This window comes from Marmota monax, unplaced genomic scaffold (genome assembly GCF_021218885.2).
Source record: "Marmota monax isolate L192 unplaced genomic scaffold, Marmota_monax_Labrador192_F-V1.1 WCK01_AAM20220418_F8-fsc00013, whole genome shotgun sequence".
NCBI classification, from domain to species: domain Eukaryota; kingdom Metazoa; phylum Chordata; class Mammalia; order Rodentia; family Sciuridae; genus Marmota; species Marmota monax.
The window spans coordinates 932,876-951,391 of record NW_026692202.1 but is presented as its reverse complement, the minus strand read 5'-3'; the positions used below and the strand labels follow the sequence as shown (position 1 = coordinate 951,391).

The following is an 18,516-nucleotide window of genomic DNA, read 5'->3' as shown; positions in this document are numbered from 1 at the left end:
CCATCAGCATGTATCAAACCCTATCTGTAGCAGAAATATTTTTATTGTCAACAGTGAGGCCTCTCCCAGACAGCCTAGATGAGCAGGGGTGGCACTGTCCTGGGATGAGGTTGTCTTCCTTGTAGGGAAGAAGGTAGGTAGCTCACCATTTTCTAGCCCTGAGCCCCTGTCTCTGAGGCCAGCTCGCTGAGCCTGCGTTCCTCCTGAAAGCGGATGAGGGCATCCCGCTGGTTCACCACATCTACTAGCTTTTTCAGGACCTGCTCCTCAGCCTGCCGATCTGCTGCTGTCTTCAGGGTTTCTGAAAGAGAAGGTGAAACTTAGAGAACAAGGAATTAGCCCGTGTGATTTCTACAACTCAGCTTTGCTTCTTAGCCTGCAAAATGAGGTTACTCCACACCAGTGGTTTTCTAGTATTAGTAGCAGCAGCACCATTTTTTTAAAGATATTTTTGAGTGATGAACCTTTATTTTATTTATTTGTATGTGGTGCTGAGAATTGAACCCAGTGCCTCACACATGCTAGGCAAATGCTCTTCCACTGAGTTATAACCCCAGCCCAGCAGCACTGTTTTTGAAGGAAATTTTGTATAAAAACCCAACTGTGCAGCCCTGATTGTTCAAGAGTGTGGGGGCTTCCAAGTCCCATCTCCTGACTTTCTCCTGATTGTTGCAGAGATACATGAGGAGTTGCCTGATCCAAGTTCATGAGGGGTCCCACGTACCTTCACGGTTCATGTAGCCTCTTAGCTCCTGGTCTAGCTGCCACTGCTTCTCTTCTAGGTCCAGCTCCTGCACCCTGTGGGGGTCAGGGATTGAAGAGGCACAGCTATACAGGGTGCCCACAGGACTGGGCTTAGCTCTGTGCCAATGTCACCATCAGTGTGCCTTACGTGATCATGAGCTCAGCCTCTTCAGCCACTAGGCTGTTTTTCTTTTGGACAAGATGCAGCAGCTGTTCTAACCAGAGTTTCTTTTGCTGTTCTGGGGAACCTAGGAAGAAGGAAGAAGGGTTGGGATGGTCACAAGGCCTCTAGCTAGGAAAACAGGAGTCAGGGGCTTGGGGGGTGACAAGAAAAAAGGGCATTGGTGTGTATAGAGCTGTGTGACTGGACCAGAGCCTGTTGGTTCTGGGGTTCAGCTGGGGACTAAACAAAGTTCTAGGAGACAGAGTGGCGTCCTAGCTTCACTCACTGCTCTGGCTCCTTAAGGCAAGCTCCAGCTCCACGCCTTCAGCTTCCAGCTCCCTCAGGGCAGCCTCAATCTCATTTAGTCGCCGCTGGATTGTCTGAGGGGGTACAAGATTACTCAACAACAGTGCTGGAGGAGCTCTGATCCAAACACAGAACTGTGACCCCTGTGAGAACTTCTAGCAACCCCTAGGCCTCACCTGGGCCTTGCAGAATCTCTTCATCTCCTCCTCCTTAGCCCGGCGCAGCAGAGTTCGGCGCCATGTAGGGTACTTGTTCATGGTGTCCGAGTTCTTGGCCAGTGTCAGCAGGGCCTGTGGGAGAGTTGGGTGAGTCAGGGGTAGGAGTGCGTAAAACTGGGAAGGGGAGAAAAGAGGCTGGAAGTGGGCTTAGTTCTGCTAGACAAGATGGAGACCTAGAGGCATAAATGTCAGACTAGGTGAGAGGACATTCCAAGAGGATGCAGCGGGCTGTGGTTTCTCCTGTGGTGAGAGTGGAGAGTATTAGTGGCTGTATACTGGCTTGGACAGAGTGGGTGGCCAAGTTCCTGCCAGTCACCTGCTCCAAGTCTGAGTCCAAAGGCACATCTTCCTCTTCCTCTTCCTCTTCACTGGAGGAAGGACTCTCTTCCTCCTTCTCTATGTCCTTAAGAACTGAGCAGATGAGAGGGAGACATGGCTTAGTACCCTCATGACCTCCCTTATATTCCCTAGAATCCCCTTGTAGGAATCCCAGTACTCCTAACCCATACACCCCCCAGGTTGCCACAATTGTGGATTGAGCAGTCAGTCACCTTGCTGACTCTGGCCTGGCACACCCCAGCCCATAAAGCTGCCTTCCAGGGCCTGGCGGGCCAAGGCCGAGCAGCTGCGGGGGGGCTTGGGAGGAGGCTCTGTTTCAGGTTCAGGGTTAATGTTAAGAGAGGAGAGCCGCTGACGTTCCAAGCTGGAGAGGCGGATCAGCCGACGGTTAGACTGGCTGGGGCTTGGGACAGGACTGGTGTCCTCCTGTGGGGTTGTGTGAGTCAACGGGCCTGGCAGGTTGTCCTCACTTGGTGTGGGAAGCTCCTGGAAAAGCCACCATGTGATCTGCTTAGGAATCTGTATAGTGTAGAGGTTGAAACCACTCCTTTTGAGCCAATGTGTACCCTGGCATTTACTTAACACCATCCAGTAGACATTATCTGGTAGTGCTCTGGATACTGGAATATAACACTAAATACAACCAGACAAACATTCCTGCTTTCAAGGAGCTTACAGTCCAGTGGAGGATACCATTCACTTAACCCCTAGCAGAGTTTTGGGCTGAGACACCCCCTTTACCCACACTCACAGTTTTTACAGGGTTCTCAGGTCCTATTTCACTGTCATCCTCCTTGTGGCCTGGCTGGGGCAGATGCTGGAGACAGTAGAAATGTCCTGAAAAGAGTAGAGGCATCAGGAATAGAGAGCTCAGTGCCCAGATGTTCAAAAATTTATCAGGGGAGGTAGAGGCTACAGGAATTGCCTGAGATTCTGCCAGCCTCCTGATTCCTTAGAACCCCATATCTGGAGCTTTGGAGAGGACAGAAGTCTCCAGGCTCAGAGGAAGAAAGTGCCATGTTGAGCCTATTTCCACCTCCTGCCCACCACCCGTTTTCCTCTCCATCCTCAAGCTCCTTCCCTGCAGCCCCACCCCCAACCCCACCAGGCTCAAAGTCCTTCTAGCAGTCTCCCAGGCCCACTCACCATCTCCTGGATGCTGCCCGTAGTCACCTGGCCACAATGTGGCCTCACAAGTATGGCAGCGGAAGCAGCTCCGGTGGAAGAAATGGCCATCCACACAGAAGCGTTCCAGAATGTAGAGGTGTTTCCCACAGAGTGCACACAGGTCCCCAGTACTGGCCTGCACAGACCCCCAGGACACAGGTCAGCTGGAGCCAAGGCTTAGCTACAAAGTTTTTCCCTTTCTCTGCAACACTCCTTCCCTGCCCTCCCCACGCCTCTGCCTGTAGACACCACCCTGGCTCTTACCTCCTCAGGTTGAGATGGGGGTGTCAGAGGTACACTGAGTTCAGGGACAGGTAGCTCCTCAGTACTTGGAGTCTCAGCCTCTACCTAAGGAGTTAAGTGCTCAGACAGGATCAGGTGGGGAGGAGATGTGTGCATGGAAAGAGAGGGCTGGAAGGGAAGGGACTGAGTCTAGGCAGGGAGACAGGATCGGGGGCTATAGGACCTGGGGTGGAAGGCAAGACCTGGAGGAACAGGTCAGGGAAGGGAAATAGGATATGGGGAAGGGAACCATCCCACCCCTGCTTGCATTTACCTCTAAGCGAGGCTTCTTGCCACCAGTATCTTCCCCACTTTCCTGCAACAAATCCTATAGCTATAAACATGAGGCCTGAGTCCCAGGTCTCCCCTTCTCCCATTCTGAATATCATCCTCTCCATTATCCCAGGGATCTCACTGGACACCCCCAGCCCAGCTCCAACCCTGCTCCAGGTTCTCCACCTTAGCCCGGGTCCGTTGCAGGGTTCTCTGGAGTTTGCCAAGGAACAGTACAGCACTAGAGGTACCTGGAGAGACTTGGCCAGTAGGACCTGCAGGCAGAATTTGGGTGTCAGGGTAGATGAGGGGTTGATACTGCACCTCCAAACAGTCACTCTCCCACCCAGGTGGATCCTCAGAGGTCACCCCCTTCTCTCTCCCTTTCACATTCCCTGTCCCCCATCTACCCTCCAGCTCACCTGGGATGTGGGACATGGTCTTGAAGGCACTGTGGAAGTGGCTAAGGTAGGCAATGAGGCCTAATGGGTCACTGCCTGCCACCACTGCCTGTGCAGACAACACTGGTGTGATGCCTAGCTCATGCTCTGCCGCGTGCAGTGCCCAGGTAGCTGCTTCCAGAGCCCCCACCCCTTGCAGCTCTGAGGGTTCCCTGTGGGATGTCAAAGAGAAGCCAATGGGAGCCAAGAACCTGGTTCCACTGATGGGGGAGAGGGATGGGGAGTTAAGGCCAGCAGGATGGGCAGGGGAGCCATAAGGGAGATGAGGGCACATAAGGTGGTTCTCTCTACTTCCTCCCTTTTTACCTACCTTTCCCACCAACAGTGACAACCATTTTTGGCCTTGGGGGCCTCCTCTACCACTGAAAACCCACCTCTACCTAATACATTTGGTTCTGTGTCAGGCAGGGAGGCAGGTCAGGTAGGAATACTATCTCCAGGGAGGCAGGGTATGCACAGCCAGGTGTATATGTGTAGGAGTGGAACTGGGACTTAGCTACTAACTCCCACACGATGATCTCCCTACCAAGAGGCAGAGAGACGGGCAGAGGCATGCTAGTGGTACTCTCTGTTGGGCATCCCCATGCCAATTCCCAACTCACAGCAGGCTAGGCCGCAGCCGGTGCACCAAGGCACACAGAGCTAGACCATCCGTCCAGGAGGAAGACAAGTCGGTAACATGGACTCCTGGGTACCCAGCTGTCTGCTCCTGGCACCAGCGTAGCAGGTCCTCCTGGGTGCCCGCTGACCCTGGGAGGGAAAACTATGTTGTGCTCAAGGCCCCCTCTGCCCTATACCTGGTACATAGCCCAGTTACTGAGTGTGGCAATCTGTATAGGAGCTAGAGTCAGGGACTCCCCCATCCATCCTGGGGCACCACCAGCCTAACACTCACTGCCAGCAGCACCTCCTTCCCATTCCTTATTGGAATAAAGTGGTGGATGAATAAAGTGAAATCACTGCTGGCCACGTAGAGGGCAGAGATCTGCAAGCTGAGCGGGTAGGGAAGCTCAGAGGCTCAGTAAAGGTGTTTTGGAGTTTGCAAGGCTGGGAGGGGCTGGCAGAAGGGCCAAGAACTGTAGTACAGCTTGATAATATACTGAAATACTTCCAGACAGCTGGCAAACAACGGTTGCTCAGGGCTCTGCTGCCCCTCTAACTCTTCAGAGGCCCCAAACTGCCCCACCAACAGTGAGTATCCCAGCACATCTCACTCATTGGTCCTGAGGCTGCAGCGCTCAGGTAGCAACCTGAGCTGCTGCACCACACTAGCTGGGACATATTTTGGACATTCCCCAGGAAGATGGCCTGCTCACCAATGGCTGGATTCCCTGCATCTGTCTTGTCACTTTTCCGCACAGGCTCCTTGGTCACCACATTGTACAGGTCTTGTACCTAAGGCAGCCCCCCTCAGATATCAAGGCAGCTGACCATACAGCCCCTCAGCCCATGAGGGAGGGACCCACTTGAGGTAGGACAGACCCCCAGAGACAATGACTGGATAGGAAAGGCCTGGCCTGGGAGAAGAAAGCTGACTTGGGAGGTTTGGTGGGGGTGCTGGGGGGTCTGACCTGGTTGGGCATCACAGCCCGGAGATTCAGGTTGGGGTAACGGGTGGCTGGGTCCAGCCCATATTGGGCCACATTGCGGTGCATATTTTCCGGGGATGTCTGTGACAGAAGCTGGTACAGGCTCTCACTGAGGGTGTGAGAGTGGTGGGAGGGGCAGGAGCATGAAGGGGAGGGCATCTGTCAGCATCCATGCCTCAAGAACTGCCAACCATTCTTGCATTCCCTTTTGCCCATACCCTCAATTGTTCCCTCAGTGCCCCCGCCCCCTTTTCTGACCTTGTCTCGTATTCCACCCTGCCTTCACTACTTTCCCAACTCAGGCCTCACCGCTCAGCCAACACCTCTAGGGGCTCAGCACCCTCTGCCCACCGCTTCACCATCCAGGCTGCGTCGAAGGCTGCCAAGAAGCCCCGGGCCACTCCAGTGCCCAGGGGCCAGAAGGGCTGCAAGTCAGAGGAACAGGAAACAGCTCAATGAGAATTCAGTGGGAGCATCCCAAGCCCAGATATACCCCAAAGTCAAAGTGGGGGAGGGAGCTTTCACCCATTGTGCCATTAGCTCCTCCCTTCAACAAGCTCTTTTTACCATCTCCCTTCCTATCAGGCAGGCTCCCCACCCAACCTGGGATCCCTATGCCTCTGGAGTCCTCACCTCCACCAGGCAGTCCCCCACCAGTCCCAGTAGCAGGCGGGCACCGTGCTTCTCCTGCACACGAGCAGAACTCTCTGCCCGCAACATGCTTGTAAAGTCAAAGGCAGAGACATCAGGCCGCCCATGGGCATCCTGGGCAAACTCTAGTTTCCCGAGTTTGCCATGTGTGGCGAAGTCAGCAGCTGCCCGGGCAAAGTGCTGCAGAGCCTCGGGTACCACATTGGTACTACCCAGAAGCCGATCAGTCTCCAGCAAGTCCTACATGAACAACAGATCAGAACCTCTGAGATCTCTGAGAGATGGGTCATTTGGCCAGCCCTGTCCCCTTGAGAAGGAAGGGGCTGCCCAGACCACACAATAACTGAAAAGGTAGCATAGAATTCCAATGCCTGCCTTCTGTCACTCATCCCGCCTCAGGGGTCCTCGGCCCTGCTCTATTCATGTAGCCCAATATCATTACTGTCATTTCATTTGCCCTTAACTTGTCAGAGCCTGTTAGCCCATCTTTTAGAAACAACATACTTAACTTACAAGGTACTCATGAAAATTAAATGAGAAAATGCAAATTAAACTCTCAACACAGTTCTTAGCACATGGTAGACACCATTCTAAGCATTGAAAATTAGCAGCAAGCAAGAGGCAAAGAGACAAAAATCCCTGTCCTCGTGGAGCTCACATTTGTCACAGTATGGCTGGTGTAAGGTTTACAACTGGCATAAAGTTTAGTCCTGCCTGAATATGATTCCTGTTGCCATATAAATCCTAGGGGAGCAGAGCTTGTGGAGGTAGAGTTAATGCTGAGAAGAGGCAGGAGAGGATGGGGAGCCTCCACACCCAGGGGTAGGCTGTGTTCAACCCTGGCCTCAGTCTCCCAGGGCCGCACCTGATGCAGCACCCCCAGTCGCAACAAACACTGCTTCTTGGCTGTCATCACAAAGTAGTGGGTGTCGTCCTTGTAGTACACAATGTTCTCCAGATCAATGCCTGGGGAGACAGGGCAGGGGCAGGAGATGAGTCCTCTTCTGATGATCTGATACCTCTCCAAACACCTCAACCATCGCTAATCTCACAGCTTAGATGTAGTGAATGCTCTACGCAGAGCCCAAACAGTCCTGGTGGCACAAAGGATCATCTGTCCCTGGCTCAGAGGGCCTGACAGCTTAGGACAAAGAAGGAAACTAGGGTGGGGTAGCAGATGGGAAACTTGCATTACATGGCCACATGGTGGTATGAAACCAAAGTAAATACAGAAGTGCCACTTCTGTTTTCAATTTATCTCATTTTTATACTAAGGCATAAAGGAGCAGAAATAAAACTTAGGCATTTTGTAAGAAATTTCCAAGACTTTTCATGCTGGATGGCCAAGTGGGGCTATGGCTGCTTAGGCCCTGTGGGGGCAGTTCTTTCCCCTTTTGATACCTGTATCACAAAGATGGACAAGTGTGGGCTTCCTTGGACTAAGGACAGGTCTGAGAGGGAGAGGGCAGGAGGCGGCCCAGTCAGGCAAGGGGATAGAAAGACAATGAAAGGGGGCCCTTACCAGTGGCTTTGAGCAGGCTCTGGAAGAATTTCTGATTGTAGATTCGGGCCACACCGCTGATCTCAGGCACCTGTGTCTCCTCCACTGTGCGCCCATTCACAAAGTTGGCTGTGATGCCAATAGCCAGTTTGCCACGCATTTCTCGAACAGTGAAGCCTAGCAGTAAGGGTAGGCTGGTATGGCAGGAGGACCAGGAGTATAACTGCCTAGAAAGACTCAGGAGGAGTCCAAAGATGCTGGCTATTCTGAGGGAAGGAAGCACTCACCTTCAGGGACGAATTTACCTCCTGCAGCTGAGATGAGGACATCAAATTCATAGTTGGTCAGTTGGGCTGGGGAACTGGGCTGGAGCTGGGCACGCCAGCCACTCCCTAGGGCAGAGTGTATGAGAAGCACAAGGAAGCCAGAAGGGGCTCCTGCTATTAAGCTAGTGAAATAGCTGAAATAAATGTGTAAGGGACTCCAAGGTTTAGAAAGTCTCATATAACATCTTTGTAGCTGCCAAGGAAGGTAGGTAGGAAACGCTGTTCCCATTTTGCAAATGTAGCTGAGGCTGAGAAGTCTGCCCAGGCCTCACCATTTAAGACTCAGCTGACTCCCAGCCCCACCCTTTCTCATGCACTGGCCAAGATCTCCTTGGTGGGAGTTCTGGAAGCACAGAAGTACTCACCCTTTCTAGAAGGGGGCTGGAGGCCAGAGAAAGTGACACCCCAGTGAATTTCCACCCCCAGCAGTAATGCCACCTTTAGTAGAAGCAGCTGAAGTTGCCGGATGCCTGAAAGGGAGAGGACATCAGGTATAGGGACTCAGGGCTGCTCAATCTCCCGGAGCACTGGTGTGTGCCTGATCAGAACTGAAGAATGATCTTAGAGATCATTCCATCCAGTTGTCCATTTTACAGATGAATGACCTAGGTCTTCAAGGTCACCTGGCTCTAATGGATCCTGTGCACTCTGCCTCTCTGCTGGCTCAGTGGCACCCGGTCCCCCAACCAAACTGGCCTGTCTCTAAGGCCCAGGTGCACCCACCCCTCGAGGCCACACTGTATCATACTCACTGATGTGGTCCAGGGTGCCAGTGCAGAAGCGCCCATAGAACTTCTTGGCGCCAAGTGCCCGCAGGTCATGGATGGTGAAGGGCCAGAGGTGGAGCACATTGTGTCGAGAGAACTTTGTGCGCTTTTCAACCAGCACCACACGGGCTCCCAGTAGTGCCAGCTCCACAGCAGCCCGAAGCCCGCAAGGCCCAGCACCTACCACCAGACACTGCCAACACACAGGGGAGGGTAGGCTTGGCATCTGACCTTCCTGTTCTGACTGCCCCCTCATTCTCCACTGTGCCCCTCCTCCATATATTCACCTTGGTGCTGGCACAAGCCTGGCCCTGTTGGTAGACAGGCTGACCTGCTCGCTTGTCCAACTTAGCCCACAGAGACTTGGCACTCCAGTAGTTGAGCTGGGCTTTGATCTTGTGGTACTGGGGCAGTCCCCCACCAGGCTCTAGACCCAGGGCCTCACAGAGCCCCTGAAAGCTGCTCAGCACATCCTTGCAAAACTGGGCCTGTAGGAAGCTCTCAAAGTGGCCATGTGCAGGGTTGGTGGAGGTAGGTGAAGCCATAGAATCCCAGTGGGGCCCCTGAGGGAAGAAGCTGAGCAGAGCTGAGTGGCTGCTGGAGAAAGAGAGGGAAGAGAAGGGGGGAGGCTGGTGAAGGGAGGAAGGGAAAAGGAAGAGGAGGAGGAAAGAGCAGACTGGTGTCCACAAGGAGCCAAGGGTCCACCCTTGACTGGCTCTGCTCTTCCCAGCCAACTTCCTTGCCAGGATCTGCTCCAGAGACAATGGCTATCCTTCACTCCAAGTGAAATTTGCCAAATTTGGAAACGAAAAATCAGCAGTCTTGGGTACAGAGGGCACAGGGAAGCCATACAGTCTCCAGCTGTCTCTGTGTCCTGGGATCTTGAAGCATTCAGGATCCCTGGGAGTCCTAGGACCAGAAACTTGGCCTGCTTTCCCCAGGCCCTGGAAACAGGGTGTAGGGGAACTTCTCAGATTTGGAGATGGCAGGCTATCAGGAAGAAGGTTCTCCCCTTCCTGTAGGCAGAGGCAGACCTAATAGGCAACCACAGCTGTTTGACCCATACTGTCCCATCTCAGCCTCAGCCATACGCTGGGTGTGGAATATGTCTCCCGCCCAGGGCAAAGTTTTCCTCCTCAGCACTGTTGCTTGCCTCCTGACAGGAGAGAGAGCCTCTGCCTGCTTAGGTTCCACTTCCCACCACCAAAACTACCTCCACAAACAGCTGGAGGATATTGCTACTGACTATGTGACAGACACCCACTTCTGACTCACTGTGGTCAAAACACTTCCCCCTCTGATCTTGGTCTTGTCGCAGCTTCAGTAAGCCATGGGAAAATAAGGGTAACAGCTGCCACATTCGCCTCTCCCAGGTTCCTCTCAGCCCAATGGACACCCTGCCCCATTGTGCTTTCCCAGGAATCTCCAGAGACAAGGCCTCCCTTTGTACCCCCTCCCTCGCTCCGGCCCACACGCAGCTTGTGGAGTGTTGGAGGGGCTTTCTCACGCAGCGGCAGAAAAGAACCAGAGGGTGTGGGGTATGAGTTGCTCACAGAGGACTTTGCAGGGAGTGGGGGCTGCGTGCAGCAGTGGGGAAGGTTCCCCGTCCCACTCCCGGCTGCCTCTCCATTGCTACCCAAGGCAGGAAGAGACTAAAGTCGCTCACCACAGTCACCCGAACGAAGGTAGACAGGACCTCAGAAAGGACAAAGATCCCTCTTGGGGGTGGGGATAGCAGGGAGGAGGTCCTCCGCGAAGGGGAAGAAAGGGCGACCCAGAATGGAAACGCCGGGACAAAGGATGTGGGAGAGGTGGAACAGCCTTAAGGGATGGAGAGCTGGACCACAGGCGGCAGGGGTGAAGGTTCACCGAGGCTCTGGACAGTTGTCTGGAGAGGGACTGAGTAGGGCGGGCGTGGCTGGGGGACTCGCCGACCAGTCAGGCGTGGTTCCCCAGCGCCCGGGGCAGCATTTCGCCGGAAGCGCTCCCCCCACCCCCACCTCTGGCACCGAGGCGCACCGCTGGCGCCGCTGACCAACTTACCCAGAGGCTCTCGAGCCCAGAGGGGCCGCTTCCTGCCCGCTGGTGCCCCGGGGCCTGGATTAAGGAAAGGGGCGGAAGAAGCGCGGAGGGCAAACGCGGGATGCCGCGCGCCCAGGACCCCGGAGTCCAGCGCAGAGCCCACTGCAGCACGCGGCGCAGCGCCCCGCCGAGGCTTTATCTGCTCCTCATTAGCATCTAGCCGGCCCGCGGTCCCCCTACTCCGGACAGCCCCGGGCCCGCCCACGTCTGCAGGGTGGCGCCCAAGGGCGTGGCTCTGCAAACTCCAGTTCTGCTCCAGGACCTCGGGGCCAGTCCGGCCAGATCACGGCCGGGAGTCCTGGCCTCCCTCCCACCCCGGCCAGGCCAGAACCACCCGCTCCCCTGCGGCACCGACTCTGCCAAGCCCTGTCGGAGAGGGTGCTCCACTCTGCAATAAGTTTGTTGAAGCTGGCGGTTTCAGAGTGGCACGAGGACGTCTGCATTTTCTTTACCTTTCCCACCAGAAGATGATCTAATTTGGGGATACACTTCCCCTGCGACAAGTCTGCTCCTTAGGCCCGAAAAGCACAAATTGAATTTCCTGGGAACTATCTGCAGCTTCCAAGTGGGCACGAAAAGTAAGGGAATCAAGGGGGGCTTTGGGTGTGTGTATCGGGAGTTGGGGGAAAAGCAGTGGAAGGGGTGTATGGGAAAGAGGCTAGATCTCCAGCGCTCAAGAATGCTTTAGAAACTGTCAGTGCTGACAAAAAACAGTGGGCTCTCTCGTGAGGCAACAGCACCCAAAGTAAAGGGACTTGTCCAAAACCATCCAGCTAATTATCATTAATAAAACATCAATTCTCATTTACTGAATGTCATTCTATGAATATTACCTTAATCTCAGTGTTCACAACAGTCCCATTTTATTAAAAAGAGAACTGAAGGTCACAGAGGTTCCATAACCTGCACAAGTTACACAGCAAGCAGCAGAGCTGATATCCAGGTCTTTCTGGCTCCACATCATCAGTGTTGACACGTGACAAATCAAAGATTGACATATAAGAGGAAGTGACTCTGCTACACTGGAAACTCTAACGTAACAGAAATAAATGGCAAAATCCCTCTCCTTGAGATCGAGATCCAAAGAGCTAGAGGCTATATGGCTCTTTCTGTTTATTCACACTTTGCATTTAGATGGGAGACCCTCAGATCCAGAAAGACCTAACACCTTATTGTTCCCAGCTGAAGCCCTGGAGGGAAGCAGGAGGAAATGCCTGCCAGGAGAGGCTAGCCAATTCAGCTTGGTCACTCCGGAAACTAGGCAGCCTCCCAACTGGGCCCATTCTAGCTCTTGAGTGTGACACATCATTTGGCTTAAAATGAATTTGCAGAATATCAGACACACGCACATTTAAATACATAGCGTAGAAGTACTCTAAAGCCTACTGTGAGTTACCAAGCTTTTAGAAGGATCTTGTTTCACTTTTATTAGCAAATGGCAGCTAGCTTCTTCAACTGTTTGTTTACAAAGGTCTAATAGGGTCTGACTTGACTCAGTGACTTTCAGTTACAGCCAACCACGGTTATATGGCTCTCTGAACAAATAGCAAAATTTGTTTTAACAAGATCACAGAACAATAGTGTGTTCATCGGTGCCAAAAATCCTGCTGATTTGGAGTTTTTCCTTATGCTAATTAAAGACATACCATACACTGGAGCATATAGCCACAGGGAACACACTAGTCAGGAATCTAGAAGGTCTGGTCAGATTCCAGCTTTGCTTCACACTAGGCCTAGTGTGAAAAAGTCGCCAACCACATTTCAGTCTTCTTATCTCCAAATGGAGGCACTTTAATGACTCAACCTCCTCAGCCTATTTCAATTCTGAAAGTCTATTATTCAATGTTGCTGGCCCTATGAAATGTAGACTAGAAACAAACCAAGGTCTACTTTCAGTACTTCTTCAAAAGAAAAAAGATAAAAAAAGAGTGCACTTATTTATAAGCATTTCCCTCTTTAAAGTCTCGTTGCAGTCATGATCCACATTGTGTTTGTATAGAACAAAAAACACTGGCACAATCACAATGGCCAGTTCATAGTGGATCAAGTAAATCAAGTAAGTAGCTTTAATATGATGTGGATTTCAAGAGAATCCCATTCTGATTTTTTTTTTTTTTTTTGCAAATAATTATGCCAGCAGTGGCCTACATTAAAAGCCTGAGTCATAATAGGATCCCAATTGACCAAATTATGTGCACAAATATGTAACAAAACCCACTATTATGTGTAATTATAATGTACCAGTGTAAAAAAACAACAAAAAAAGGATTTCTGATGATTTGGATCTGAAATGTCCCCTCCAAAAGTGTTCAGATAGGCTTTTGGGAAGTGATTGGATTGTGAGGACTCTGACCTCATCAGTGGACTCATCTAATGATGGTTGAATAAACTACTGGGAAGCAGGAACTAGTTCCAGGAAGCAAGAGTATGTGTGTGGGGAGTCAGTTGGGTGTGTGTGGGGGGGTGAGGAGCAAGGTGATGCCCTGGAAGGATTTTTCTTCTCCTTTCTGCTTCCTGGCTGCCATGCCCACTTACCTCAAGGCCAAAGCAAAGGACAGGCAATCATGGACTTAAACCTTTGAAATCAAGAGCCAAAATAAATCTTCCCTCCTTTAAGTTGCTCATGTCAGGGATTTTGGTTTCAACGATGAAAAGCTGACTAACAAAAATCCCTTTCCTTTGTCCCACACCATATTCTGTCTTCCCACAATGCCACCACCTCCCAACCTCTTATGTCCTGGGCTGAGTCAGAACTAGGTTCCTAGCACTGCAGATGACATGTCTAATCCACTTTATAATATAGCCTTGTACCTGCAGGTCAGTGCCTCCAACCAAACCAATGGTCCTTGCTCAGGAGCAGTATGAGCTTGAAGAAACACAGTTCTTGATGTAAAAATAATTACAAACTGAATTCAAAGTGTAGACTGTGCCATGAAAGATTATGATACGGTGGCTTGATTAAGATTAGAGGGTAAGAGAGGCCTCCTCTAATTCTGAGATGAGTCATGAGTCAGTCAGCAAGGGGAGAAAACTTTCAAGACTGAGAAACCACTTGCCCCAAAACCCTGAGGCAAGAGAGAGATGGGTATGTGTTGGGCAATAGCTAGGAAGCGAGTTTGCTGGAAGTGAGAATGAGCAAGAGGGTCAAGAGGAAGCTGCGTTGGGGATTTTAAGCAGGGCAGGGTCAAGAAGTGTTTGCCTTAATAATGAATACCCATTCCTTTGGCAAGGAATCCTGTTTGATGCTAAGGGGACAAAGGTGAGTTCCAATGGACCACCAACTCCAGTAGAGTAGGGGCTGGGAGACATAGGAAGAAAGGATCAGTAAGGATCCTTGGGAGGATGGAGTGCAGGCAAGAAACATGGTGTACAATGAGGACAGGAGCAGGGGATGGGTTCAATACTTTTGATGGAAAACTGACAGAATTGGATGATGATGGATTTATGGTGGGGGATGAGGGAGGACTATCAAGAGTGACTCAGTGACTCCCAGCTTTCTCTCTTAGCTTAGAATGGATGAATTACAAATTTGGGTCCTTCACTTCCTTCTTCTTCTCTCCAATTTTATCCTGTATCCTGTATGCTGCTTTTTACTCAATGTCTTTTTCAAAAACAAAATATGATTTAATAGACTACAAGATAACACAAGGGACCTTATCTTTAGAGGCTACAAAGAGTCAAAAGACAGGTTGAGGGTCAGTTTAAATATTTGCACATTTTGTTAGGAGACTGCTCTCGCCCTTCAAACACAAAGAATAAAGGAAACATCTGTCCAGAAACGACTTAATCACATGAAAATTCTGAGGTGGATTTAAGAAAATTAAGTTTTAACTCTAATGAAGCCTAAGGAACTTCAGTTTTTCATTTAACAAGGATAATATAATATGAATTAACTAAAACAAGTCAAACTACTCTTCTGGAAATCATGACCAAATTTGTACTCAAAATGTTTTATTATGGATATTAAGAATTCAAAATCAATAATAAATACAGGATCCAAGAATCTCACTGCTTCTGATTCCTGCTCCAATTTTTCCCTCTTCCACACTTCACATTTAATATAGTATCGCTTTTCAGAAAACTTTTAAAAAGTTAAGATTCCTTACTAAAGGTTACCTACATGTGGTGAAGTTCCTACATTTTATGCTGAAAATGACTGAATGTTTTCCTAATGTAACTTTCCAGGGAGAAGGACATGAATATTATAGTTAATCTTTGCTGCTTAATTATGTATAAACAACCTGAAAGCGAGATTAATTATCACAATGATATCCCAGCTTCTTTAGAGGTCACGCCTCTATACTGCCATGTACCAAAGGCAGGCAAGCGGGATATTTTAGAGGTCATTCCTTCATTCCTATTTTCAAAAGAAAGACAAAGCGTTTTCAGTTCATAAGGATTTGGGCTTAAGTTTGGAAATAGAATAAAAATCTACCTTAATTCTTTACAAATCTGTCCTAAACTTAAAATTTCCTAAGAGTTTGAAAGAAGGACTCACTTATAGTGGTTCATGTTAGATAAGACATTTTCACTTTGGTAGTAACTTTCACTCACTTGGTAAATTTTGATTAAGTCAATAGTGAAATATTAATGTGATTATTATTAAAATGGTAGTTGATCCATTGACTGTAACTTTCATGTTTTAGCTAAGTTTAACTACATGATAAAATTTTAGACACAGACCCTCACTTTTAGTTTAAACCCATCTGATGAAGCAGGGTTGTGGGAACAGCCAGGCTTGTGCCTCAGTCCTGGCTTTACCACTTACTATATAACCTTGGGCAACAGACATCATCTCCTTGGGCCTCAATGTTGTCATCTGTAAAATGGGCACAACAATAACAATACTACTTACTTCACATGGATGGCATGAAGATTAAGACCTGCTTTAAGGGGTTATAGGTGTGTCCTAGTCATGGCTCCCTTTCTTACCCCAGACACCTGGTGTAAGGTCCAAATTATGTCTCTGCCTTCATCTGCCCAAAATTCATGCTGAAGCTCTAATCCTAGAACCTCAGAGTGTACTATACTTGGAAATGGGGCCTTTACAGAGGTTAAATCACAAATGGGGTCGTCAGGATGGGCTGATCCAACAGACATGTGATGTCTTCACATAGTCGTCCTTCAGCCTATGTCCAAATTTTTTCCTTTACAAGGACATCAGTCCTTACAGAAACCAACCCTGTTGACACCTTAATCTCAAATTTCTGAACTACAGAATTGTAAGAATATAAATTATTGTTGACACTACTTAGTCTGTGGTACATGTTATAGCAGCCCTAGGAAAACTAATACGTCGTCAGTCATGGCCAGAGAGGACTGGAGTCCTCAAACCAAAAGGTGCCTTAAAAATACTGTGTGTCATAAAATGGAAAAGGTTTGAGAAGCACTAAGATAGGATCTAGACCTAACACACCTGGCTTCACTCCTGGCCTGTAGTAAGGACTCCACATGTAGCAGATACTTTTCCAATTCATAAAAACCATATGTAAGCAGCTATAATGTAAATCTCCCTTAATCCCTCAGCATCATTTAACCTGTTGGTCACATCAACACAAGAATCATTAGTGGAAAATATATGGAGTAGAAGTAGAAACAAGTTTTGAGAAACAACAGGCAAGCACATAAATAATTTTGTTTCCATTGTAAGCACTTGAGTCTTTTAAAAAAAGGGATTTCAACCAAAGGGGCAGAATGTATATTTGGAACACAAAGGGAGGTTGGATTGACGCTAACTCTCTTAAGAGAAAACCAAAGATTCATTTCAAAGCCAGACGTGTTTCAGTGGCCTCCAAACACATTCTCTTTCTAAGACATGCATGCTATATTTCTATACTTGTTATAACAATTTTAAAAAGTTGTGTACATTTAGTGTAAAATGAATTGTGAAACATTATGCTAGTCATATACTCAGGGACTTATGAAAAGCATTTTTGTGTACCCATTTTATTTGGGTATGGAGAGTAATGACTTGAACCATGGTCTCTGACTGCCTCATGGCTGTTTGTGCTGGGAACTTCCTGTGCAAATGTGCAGGTCAAGACGGCCTAGTTGCTATGGTGATGGCCGGCCTGGGGAGGCTCTATGCAAAGGTGCACAGTTATATCAGTCTGGACCTTGAGCTCAGGCACCACCTCCTAGGTTTAGAGAATTCTGTGACCTTCAAGTCTGTCTGTTTTACTGGAATTTTCCCACAAATAACCTCTAGATGATAAAATCTATATAATAAACATGCTGAGCTAGCTCTGGGTCACTGTTTCTCCATCAGAGGACAGTGTCCCACTTGGTCCCTGCTTTTTCTGTGTTTTTTCTCACCCCCCCCCCAATTGCCCCTTGCCAGTTTCTGAATTAACAGGTCATAGAATTTGGGTATAGAAATCACTAAATTTTAAAAAAAGGGATTTCATCCAAAGGGGCAGAATGTATATTTGGAACACAAAGGGAGGTTGGATTGACAAAGCTGTCACTTTCTCATTTTCCTGACTGGTGGTCAGATAATCTAGTTATGGCCAGGACTGAATCCCAACCTAGAAATAGGACTGTATTGTCCATAATAGGAGCCACTAGCCACATGTGGCTATCAAGCACTTGCAACTGAAAAGTGGATTTTAACTTTAATTAATTTTAACAGAAAATTATAAACTGACACTTGTTTCAGTTACTAAAAAAAAATTGCTGGAACTACTTGGTGTGTGAGTCTAGGATTTCCATTGTAAAATATATAAAATCTAAATGCAGATCAAGTACTATCCACTGAACATTAGCATCCAAATCAAGATGTACAGGAATTATAAAATACCAGATTTTGAAGACTCAGCATGAAAAACAGAATGCAAAATATCTCACTAATACCTTTTTATATTAATTGTCTGCTGAAATATTTGGCAAATACTGGATTAAGTAAATTTTATTAAAACGAATTCCACATATTTCTTTGTATTAAGTGTGAATACTAGAAAATTTAAAATTACCTATGTGGCTCAGTTATATTTTGCTTAGTGCAGAAGTAGGTGGTTATAAAGCTAGTTAAACTTGACTAAACAGCCACACAGTTTCTTGAAAGGCTGAGGCAGGAGGATCATTTGAGCCCAAGAATTCAAGACTAGCCCAGCAACAGCGAGACAACTGTTTCAAACAAAAAAGGCTGGGTATGTAGCTCAGTGGTGGAGACCTTGCCTAGTATGTGCAAAGTCTTAAGTAATATCCCGAGCACTATAAAAAATCTTAAAATTAAATAAATAAATCCTGGGCTTGGGGTGTAACTCAACAACATGTAAATTTACTCAGGGCTTATACTTAGCACTCTCAAGCATAGGTTCAATTCTCAGCACCAAAACCAAATAAATAAATGAATAATAAACAATCATGTAATCATATTTTCTGAATAATTACCTAACTATCCAGAGTAAATAGACATTCATCTACTTTAAAACTATGTATTCCCAGGAAAAACCATGGATGAGAAGACTTTGAAAAGTTGGTTAAAAACTTTAAGAACAGGGCAGGGACTGTAGTTCAGTGGCAGAGCACTTGCCTAGCATGTGTGAGGTATTGGGTTCAATCCTCAACACCACAAAAAATAAGTAAAGGTATTCTGTCCACACAACCACCAAAACAAAACAAACCCCTTTAAGAACAAAATACATA

General features: G+C 48.5%; 1 protein-coding gene across 3 annotated transcripts; it reads right to left on the bottom strand.

The window, feature by feature from the left end:
* Window positions 1–25: 25 nt before the first annotated feature.
* Mical1 (microtubule associated monooxygenase, calponin and LIM domain containing 1) lies at window positions 26–10,970 on the bottom strand. 3 transcript variants are annotated; one of them, XM_046430128.2, is made up of 25 exons: window positions 10,831–10,970; window positions 9,075–9,384; window positions 8,773–8,980; window positions 8,386–8,490; window positions 7,982–8,086; window positions 7,716–7,871; window positions 7,059–7,159; window positions 6,176–6,433; window positions 5,852–5,967; window positions 5,525–5,651; window positions 5,270–5,348; window positions 4,556–4,703; window positions 3,915–4,105; window positions 3,679–3,767; window positions 3,494–3,535; window positions 3,202–3,285; window positions 2,917–3,073; window positions 2,522–2,607; window positions 1,983–2,256; window positions 1,748–1,842; window positions 1,390–1,503; window positions 1,194–1,287; window positions 893–992; window positions 725–798; window positions 26–301 (listed from the first exon to the last, which is right to left on the bottom strand). In XM_046430128.2, the coding sequence occupies exons 2-25, from the start codon at window positions 9,330–9,332 to the stop codon at window positions 153–155; spliced, it is 3,210 nt and encodes a 1,069-aa protein (XP_046286084.1). In that variant the 5' UTR covers window positions 9,333–9,384; window positions 10,831–10,970; the 3' UTR covers window positions 26–152. The 3 variants fall into 3 exon arrangements, with proteins under 3 accessions (XP_046286084.1, XP_046286100.1, XP_046286090.1); XM_046430144.2 differs by having other exon boundaries at window positions 9,075–9,381; window positions 10,831–10,965; XM_046430134.2 differs by lacking the exon at window positions 10,831–10,970 and adding an exon at window positions 10,454–10,738.
* Window positions 10,971–18,516: the final 7,546 nt, after the last annotated feature.

What these genes read in the sequence shown, in the direction of transcription:
- Mical1 (XM_046430128.2), bottom strand. Translation starts at nt 9,332, where the DNA reads ATGGCTTCACCTACCTCCACCAACCCTGCACATGGCCACTTTGAGAGC. An exon ending in GCAAGAAGCCTCGCTTAGAG is followed by an intron (nt 3,286 to 3,493) that starts GTAAATGCAAGC and finishes TTAACTCCTTAG; the next exon opens with GTAGAGGCTGAGACTCCAAG. An exon ending in AGAGATTCTGCAAGGCCCAG is followed by an intron (nt 1,288 to 1,389) that starts GTGAGGCCTAGG and finishes GTACCCCCTCAG; the next exon opens with ACAATCCAGCGGCGACTAAA.